At 37.2% G+C, this 9,711-nt stretch overlaps 1 protein-coding gene across 3 annotated transcripts in view; it reads left to right on the top strand.

The window, feature by feature from the left end:
- LOC103156809 (transient receptor potential cation channel subfamily M member 5-like) overlaps window positions 1–9,711 on the top strand; it is a 52,170-nt gene that overhangs the window by 14,292 nt on the left and 28,167 nt on the right. For all 3 annotated transcript variants that reach the window (XM_007578988.2, XM_016664656.1, XM_007578989.2), the window contains exons 3-5: window positions 1,421–1,522; window positions 4,791–4,919; window positions 5,123–5,252. In XM_007578988.2, coding sequence (XP_007579050.1) covers window positions 1,421–1,522; window positions 4,791–4,919; window positions 5,123–5,252 — 361 coding nt within the window. The remainder of the gene's footprint in view (window positions 1–1,420; window positions 1,523–4,790; window positions 4,920–5,122; window positions 5,253–9,711) is intronic.

The raw sequence follows: 9,711 nt of genomic DNA, 5'->3' as shown, positions 1-9,711 counted from the left end.
TTTTGTTAAATAAAAGCTTAATTTTGGTGTACTGTAAAGATTTCATGGACCTGATGGCCTCCTTCAGAATAACATCATATAAATTGAGGTAGTTTGGCATTTCGTCAACTCCGTCAGATGTCAACTCCATCAGAGTTTTTGTGACTCTTTCAGTGAAATTCTTGACAAATCTCACTTAAATGTGCAATTAATTAATTTTAATGTATTTTACATAAATTGCTCACATGTATCAAGTTTTTCATTTTACTCACTAGTTTGTCACCACCTTCAGTTCTGTGTCAACTCCGTCATGCACTGTCAACTCCGTCAGATGGACTTTTTTGTTGTTTTTTGTTTTAAATAATATTTCTTTTGTTTCTTGAGAAGCATTTGTCTGTAAAATGAGTAAAAATATCACTAATAGAGTATTTTAAAAATAATTTTATATTTATTTTTGTCAGATGGTGATGACAAAGTTCTGGGTCAGGTCGATTAAAAATGTAATTTAAAAAAAATGTTGCAACTGGGAGCCTGCACCTTAGCATATTTACATTTCCAAAACATTATTTGTCATATTTGCATACATAAAGTTGAGAAATAATAAAAAAGGGGAAAATTAAAACTCATTTTGTCTCTATTCTCAAGAATCACATGATGATTTTAACATGGAACTTACCTTTTTTTTAATAGATCTTTATTGAGATACAGAATACATAACAGTATAAACGCAGCATATATTGTGGTATAATGTCCGCCAGGGAGTTACAAACATTCAGTCAATACATCACCATTACATTACATAAATGCATTAAAGAGAGAACATTAAAAAGACAACATAAAGACCAAAGTTTTAATAGCTTTGGGGAACTTACCTTGCCCGGGCAAACACGTGACGTCACAGATACGTTGCGATTGTGGGGGCAACTCTTTAGCAAACACCATCTCTTTAGGGAAACTGACAGGGAAACTGACAAACCTATCTTTGAATTTGACTCAACAAGTGTTTAATTAACATTGTATTTTTAACAAACAACACCAGCACTGGTATTCTAACATTTTTGATTATGCTCTGTAGATTTTGATTCATTCCCTAAAAGATTTATTATGGAAAGTATTTTTTTTTCTTTCCGTTTAATATTGTCTTTAAATGCTGGTTCTCCAAGATGCAAATACAAGTAAAATGTCTTTCCTGGGGAAAAAACTATATTGTATTTTACGGTAGTTTACTGCCAGTCATCAGTCTTGATTGTGACAACAGAAGACGACATCAAATTGACAAGATCCTACCGTATTTTGGAATAACAGTATGTTACTGCTGGAATTCCACCGTAAATTTACAGCCATTTCTAAGAGTGCACTTAAATAATCACATTATGTGTAAACAAATAAGGGAGGCAAACTTATAACACATGTCAAAGCAAAGTTTGTGACTGTGCTTCAGGTATCCCGCCTGCTGCAGGATCTCTTAGGTGACGTCTGTGAGCCTTTCTACTACGGAGCTCTGGGTCTTGACCCCAGGATGGGCACTAGAAGAGCACTGAAGGTTAGTGAGTATAGAACTATTTATATAAGAACCTGTTTACAGGTCATTGAGGTGGCCAAAGCCTTCTGTTTGACTCATTACATATACTTATTTTATCTAAAAAATAAAAAATAATAATCTGACATTGTGAAAATATTTGTCTGCTTCTCATCTTCAAATGGATTCACGTAACATGTACCAAAATATTCAGACCAAAATCTCTGCTTTAAATGTTATGCTAGAAAAATGATTCATCTTTACAGTGACATTCTCCTGCAACTGTAACAATGAAAAATAATCAACGTTAATGTAGTCTCACAAATGACTGTCGTGGAAAAAATTACTTTAACAAAAGCCTGGATGAGAAGAAAAATAATAAATTTATTAAAACCTTGCAAGGTGAGAACAGAAAGATAGAGTCAAAGGAGTCTGTCAAATCTGCTCTGACCAACAGTGGATCTGGCTTCCTTTTATAGGTTCTGGTCAGAGAAGAGAGACTTGATTGGACGAGAGGTGTGAATCCCTGAAAGTGATGTACCAGGGATTCTGTGGAACCCAACACAGATGGTCTGGTCATTTGTCTATTGTTAAGGAAAGGAGGATGTTCTCTGATGCTAAAGAGAGCAGATATGTTATATGTTGGGAAAGTAAACCTTAGTCTCCAGGATTAAGGAGCTCTCCCCTGCTGTTATATGACACTGCAGAAGTCTTGAGAGCAGCTTGACCAATCTCATGATGAGATCATGCAGAAATACCTAAAGCACAAGAGGGGTGAGGAGCACATTAAAAAATGTTCCATTACAATGACCATGACAATATCATTACTTTGTTGTACCCTATGACTGAATTGGTTTCAGGACTGTGGCTATTACCCACCACATTGCCGACATTTTCCCCTTCTGTCATACAGTTAAAAATAACCAATAGTCATGGTAAAATAAAGTCCTCCTTAGGTTTTAGGGTGTCAAAGGTGGTAGGAAAATTTCTCAAATGATATGCAGCTTTAAAATTACAATGGTTTTAAGCTGAAAGTAGGACTGGACAATAAATCGTGTAGGCAGAGGAAAGACTTTAGCCACTGATTCTCTCATGGACATGAGTGCCATCAACTAACTAACACACTGACTCTTTGGTTACCTAGAAACAACCTGTTGAGTAACTTGCACAGCAATTTAAGGTTTCGCCACCATGCCTTGTAGCTACTTTAAAATAAACAACAATGGCGTGGAGTGAAAATTCTGGATAAAAGACAAGCTCACACCACTAGTTTGGCAGTATTTTAGATAATTAAAACAAAGAACTAATCAATAATTATCAATATTGACTGATGGTAAGGTAAGGTAATTTTATTTATATAGCACATTTTCAGCAACAAGGCAATTCAAAGTGCTTTACATGAATTAAAAGGAAATGCAAACAAAATAAATCAAAGGAAAAGAGGAAAGGACACATTAGGGCAAATGGCAACATTCAGACAAAACAAAGGAGCAAAACAAAGACATGAGTGAAGGTGGTGACGTCAAAGGGCCATGAAGCCAGGTGGCTGTGGTCCCTGGCATAGTCTGACAGAGGTGTTTGTGATCAAGGAATGATGTCCTTAGGAGCGTTCAGCTCCAAGGCTCCATGGAAACAGGAGGGGGTGAGGAGGGAAGGGCGTTGTGTTTACATATCTTCAAGGAGATTACAGATATGCAGCCCTTCCAAGGCCACACAGGTAAAGCCAATTCATAAACAGAATGTCTTAGGTCGGGAAGATTATAAATTTCAATCTTCCCTAAAGTCTCTCCGATACATCTCAGTTCCCAATCATCCAAATTAGTTTGGTCATTCCACTGAACCGAACTTCTCCAAGATCGATTCCAACTCGTTAGTGAGTTTTAGAGTCCTCGTCTCTGTCCACACCAACAGTCGGAGTGTTCGCTAGTTCGGCCAAGTCCGTCACAAATTTGTCGATAATCCGGGAATCCACAAGCTCCAAACAGCAGAAATCCTGTTATCATGATTTATATCCAGGATGAATCCCACCGAGTGTGTCCCCGCAGGACAAGAGGCTCTCCTGTGCCCATACTTCTTGTCGAAAATTTGATCAATTGCATTGAGAGACCGGTTGGCCAGATCCATAATTTGTAGATTTGGATGATGTGCAAAGAAAGGCTCCAAAAATACAGAAAAAGACAAAACAGAGCAAGCAGGGCAGACAAGGGCAGGGAGGGAGGAGAGGAGAGGAAAAAAGTGTCCGCCTTCATCAAGAGCAAGAGAGCAAGACTGATATGAAATGCTCATATTGTGATACACTTTTCAACCTTATCGTACATCCCTAACTGAAAATTTTTAGGATTTTTGTGCTAAGGATATATTTTAAATCCCATGTAACTTTTCCCATCTATAATGTTGGTCAATCACATAAAATCTCAGTAAAATACGTAAAACCTTTTGCGGAACTTATCGACCGATGTCTGCCTCAGGTCCAGAGGGACAGATCCCTAACCCTAACCCTTTCGCAGGTATAGAAGCAGGTTTCTAAGGTTTTTCACCCTAGGGCAGTGGTCCCCAAAGTCAATCCTCGAGGGCCGGCATCCTGCATGTTTTAGTTCTCTCCCTGGTGGTAGTAACAACTTTTTCAGCATGTCGATGTTCTTCTTAGGCCATCATTTGATCCAGGTGCTAACCAGGAAGAGACCTAAAACATGCAGGATGCCGGCCCTCGAGGACCGACTTTGGGGACCTGGGGTATTTTCTTGTATTATCTACCAGTTTTTCTCTCTTCTTACAACTTTTTGAAAGAGAACTTTCAAAAAGTTCAAAGGGGACTTTCAACTTTTTGCCACACTGCTTTCCCTTTTTTCTCTTTTTCCTTTTTATCCACTGCAGTGGATAAAAATATAGTTTTTACTGTATATGTGTATACTGTATACTGTACATACTATATATGTGCAGTATAAAAAATGGAGAACCAGACAAAAAATAAAATAAATGAAGAAAATATAAAATAAAGTTTAAAAAATAAATTTTTAGGTATCAAACAACACAACAGAATAATTCAAGTACTGAGAATAGTTCTGTGATATGTGTTCCTCACAGGACAAGACATGGAAAAAAATATTACAAGTGTAGTTAGCTGGATCATTAATGAGTTTGATATAAAAATGTCTGTCATGAGAGATACCTAGTGTACATTAAGCAATCTTATAGCTAAAACCAACATGTAAAATCATATTGTGATTGGAATAATAAAAGAGATAAGAAAGAAACTAACTGCTTACTCTGATATATCTTTTCCAAACTTCAGCAAGTCAACAAAATTCTGCAGGGGGAATGTACATATCGCAACCAGCAGTGCCTCTCACCGTGGGCAGCTCTCTTCATTTGGGCTGTTTTACAGAACCGCAGTGAAATGGCTATATACTTCTGGGAAATGGTGAGAACATGTTACTTTAAAATCTTTAGTCCAAGGCTTGTGTGTGAATTTTTTAGCTTAAACTTGACCATTTGAAGATGATGACTGTTCTTTTAGAACCAGTAGCATTCATGTGCAAGTCCTAATACTACCTTTTTCTAAATTGCCTTTAATTTAGCTTCATTTCATTGCATCTCAATTGACTTGCTGTGTCTCCATATCAGGCAGGGGAGTCTGTGCTAAGTGCTCTTGGTGCCTGTAAGATTCTGAGGGAGCTTTCCAAGCTGGAGAATGAGACAGAGAGCAAGCTGGCCATGAAAAAATTGGCACAGAGGTTCGAGAACCTGGCAAATGGTGAGTTTGCACAGAGAAAATATTTGTCTATTAGTTCCTTGAAGGATGAAGGCCTGAATTTTTACCTTTACTTTTACATATAGAGTTAAACATCTTAGTAACAGACCTGGGTTAGAGGCTTAACCCTAACTTGGCCATGTTTTGAAATGAATATGGAAAAGTTCATTTATTCCATTACTTTATTTCCAAATGTAAAAATCTCTGGCATTGCTTGTGGAGAGTTTCAGTGACTGTCTGCTGGTCCACTGTCTGGCAGTCACCATTCTTCTTCATGAATGTGCGGGCCACAACCATAGGCATAACTTCCTGAAGAACTGGTGTGGACATGTTCCCACTAACTCTGGCATGAAGGGGACAGTCCCCACTAATATTTCCTGCACCTTTTTTTCTTTATGTGCCTGAATCAAAGCATTATTGTATTCAAAGCATTAACAGCCAGGTGTAGGGTTGCCACCTGTCCCTTAAAATACAGAATCATCCCGTATTTGGCTGTTAAATATCGCGTCTCGTATTGAACTGATACGGGACACGATTTGTTCCGTATTTCTATAAATGTCCGATAGACATGCTTATCACACATCAAGACTAATTGTAATAATAATGACCAAAATAAAGCACAGGATATATTAAGGTCAGCTAAAGGACCCCCTGAACACTACGGACTGACGCTGTTGACTTGCGGTTGCCTAGAGACGGACTCTACGCAGCCGCAGTGAGCTGCTATCGACCGCATCTTTTTAAAACGTCCTCAACCCTATACTCCACTGTCCTTAGAACCAAAACTTCTCGTAAAGATACAGACGTGAGAGGGAAGACTCAAATCCCAGGCTGAACATGTTAGTGAAGATGAATACAGGCACAGGTTCGTCCTGGCGCGGTGTGCAGTGCTGCATGATGTCAGACAGAATGGATCAGGAGAGGAACACTGAAGAACTGGTTAGAACCTAAAGAACCAGACATCAGCGTCTCTTCATTCCTCAATCAAATCCTGAGACTGATATGGTACAGAACATTTTGCTATGATTGATTAAGTTTCTTATTGTGGACTGTTGTGGTCTGATTATTAGATAATCAATTATTTGCTTATTTAATGTATAGTCGTATCAGCCAAAATAATATAAATGGCCATTTAAAGACCAAATCATATTAAGAGATTAACAGTAAATACATAAATATTTCCTTCTTTAAAAAGATTTGTTAGGGCTTTCTGTTTGTTTTATTAAGAAATGCTGACATATTAATTCAGTGTTCGGTGGTCATTTTATGTATTATTAATGTCAGACATAGACTTTCTGCCCAGGGGCGGTTCTAGATTAATTTCCAGCAGGGGTGCAGAAGAAATTATGCTAAATAAAAGCATTTTGTTAATATTCAGAGGTGGATTTTTTTTTAACCTTCACAATGTTATTTTAACAATGAATTAAAAATTATAGTGCTGCACTTTTAGCTGCTGTATAGGATCACACTTTCCAATCCTCTAGATCAGGGCTCTGCAGCCTGAATCTCTGGAGACACAAGTTGCTCTTTGGCTTACTTGATATATCAAATAATGAAATATTGCTCTGTTTTTTTGTTTAATTCTTTTTTAAGTGTCGCCATGGAAAAACCCTGACTATCCTGGCCCTGATCTAGAACCAGCCTCCCAAACATAACTCCTTATTTGTATAAATATTTTAGTAATACTCTTTACAATACCAGAATTTTCACATAACTTTTATACTTTTGGAGCCATCAGGGCAGCGGTGACGGCTTGGCCCCACTGAGCGGAGGGATCGCCAGCCGCAATTTTTTGAGATAGGAATTTTGGGTTTTCATGAGCTGTATGCCAAAATCATCAGTATTAAAACAGTTAAGGACCTGAAATATTTCAGTTGGTGTGCAATGAATCTAAAATATGACAGTTTAATTTTTATCATTACATTATGGAAAATAATGAACTTTATCACAATATGCTAATTTTTTTAGAAGGACCTGTATATTTATTAGCCGAGAGAATATATGTTTTACATATCCAAACATCAGCATCTCAGCTTTAAGCCACATTTTATAGAATCCAGTAATATCGATGGTCACTCTACTCACCAACTGCCCCAACCAGACCCAAAAAAGGTTTTGTGACTTTATTATTTGCTATATTAAAGACACATCACATCTCATCTGCTATGTGTAAGTCAGCAAGACAAAAGGTTTCGCCAACCGGCTGAGGGACAGCTGTGGAATCAGAATCACATAATAGAAAAGTACAAAGTTTGTACTGACCAGGATTCATTTGGTTTACACAGAAATTACTTATTCTGTTTTTAAAATGTTTAACATTTTGATTGTTACAGAATCTCATGTTGTTGATGCTTTTAGCACTTGATCAAATCAGACAATAAAGGGCAACTATGTGATGATTCTTAACAAAAAATATTACTGAATTGTGAAACTGTTTTCAACTGTACGCAAGCATTGAGCAAATACAGGCTGATTCCATAAATTAGAATATGACTGGAAAGTTCCTTTGTCAGCAGTTCCATCACCAAATGAAAGACATTATATAGATTAATTAGATTATGTATGTTTTAACATATTTATATTTCGTAGTATGTTTGATACCTGCTAAAAGGTCATTTTTGGAAGGTACTATTAATCTGACAAGCCTGATCAAGACATATCTAATTTATTGAATATGACTTTCTGGCATTCATATGTAAATTTTGGCATTATTAAAAGAAAAGGCCTTCCAGTAACTGTGTGCGCATCAACACCCTCCCCCTGCTCCACTCCTCTTCGTCCCACCAATTTTCTTTTTGAAGATATTCTAACCTATTGACCTTGTTAAGAATGAGATATTTCTACCTATTGCTTGTTATCTTGTCTCCCCAGAGCTGTTAATTCAGGGTGTAAATGTGAAACCATAAAGACAACAATCACTTCACAATCAACCAGAATTTATTTAAACACTCAAATGGATAAAATAACACCAACATCTCAGCATGACCATACCAAAGCCACAAAGAAAACATTGATTACCTTAGAAAAATACAAATTACAAAGACATGTCTCAGGGGAGCACTGTGCAGACAGAAAAAAAATGCAGTCTCACCCCAGTGATCTGAATAGCTGTTTTAGCTCAATTACTTTTATATCCAAGTACATCAAGGTGGATTTTTTCTGTCTGATGCGTTCTGACGTTATTTGTTTTAGAGGTGGACTCATCCTACATCCCAGCAGCTCGTGGTTCTGGGCTACTGCTGCACGCAGACAAAGCATGAGACTTTTTCTGGCCAGGAACAATGGAGGTCTTATGCTGCACGAAAACAACTCTACTAAAGGTCACGGCATCCAGTAAATTCACTGCCTAAGCCATCCTCTCTACACTCCTTAAAGCAGCTTCCCAAGCTAAGAACAATGGATGTGCTATTTCATGTGGAAACATTTCTACTCAAAAAATGTGGGACCAAATTTTATCAGCCAGGTGTACTTCCATCCCTCCAAACTGCCCCAACCTGGTTTTCTAACTCCACACAAAGCCCTCCTGACCTCTACATTGACCTGGTGTGTTGCTACATTAAACAGGTTTTGATTATAGAAATTTGCACCCATCCCATATAATATCTTCAAATTTGTATAAAACAGACATGAGCAATTTCAATACTAAAACATCAATTATGCTCGATATTTTCCTGATTAGATTTCTACTTCTTTGGTTATAACAAACTACAGCATTTTTTTTCAGATGAATATATGTAACTTATACATTTTTAAGGTTGTAATCGTATATGAAAAATTCTACTAAGTAGACAAATTTTAATTAACGTATTTTCCAGATTATAGAGTACACCTTACTATAAGCTGCACCTACAAAATGTTTTGAAAAAACTGGATACGTACATATATAAGCTGCACTGGGCTATAAGCTGCTGATTTCTCCACCGCTCACGTTTTTTTCACAATAAATCTGCTATTAAGGACTCAGCCCTCCGTCTCCAATGCCGAACCATCGATTCGTTCACACTGAGTTTACGTGCAGCAACTCTATTTCCCTCCTAAACTGCCAGATCGATAACCCTCAACTTAAAAGCTGCATCATATGAATGTCTTTGTGTGGTTTCCATGATGGGTATGAGTTTGAAGAAATTTCTCTGGTGTACCTGGTGCTACCATTTGCTTGTTCTAAATGAAAATTAGTGCTTTCTTCTTGGATTTCCAATTTTGACTTCCAATGATTCATTTCCTGCTAAAGAGCCCTGTGGCGGTAGAAGAAAAATCCACAGAAAAGCTGCACCGGGCAATAAACTATGGTTCAAAGCGTGGGAAGAAAGTGGTGGCTTATAGTCCCACAAATACAGTAAATGGAATACTACATCTAATTTAAAATACTCTACTGATTAGCGTATACATAGATTAAGAGTTGAAAGTAGTTTTAAATTCTTGGGGGTACTATGACAAAAGTATATATATATATATATATATA

Source organism: Poecilia formosa, unplaced genomic scaffold (assembly GCF_000485575.1).
Source record: "Poecilia formosa unplaced genomic scaffold, Poecilia_formosa-5.1.2 Scaffold503, whole genome shotgun sequence".
Taxonomy (NCBI): Eukaryota; Metazoa; Chordata; class Actinopteri; order Cyprinodontiformes; family Poeciliidae; genus Poecilia; species Poecilia formosa.
This window is presented reverse-complemented; position numbering and strand designations above follow the sequence as displayed.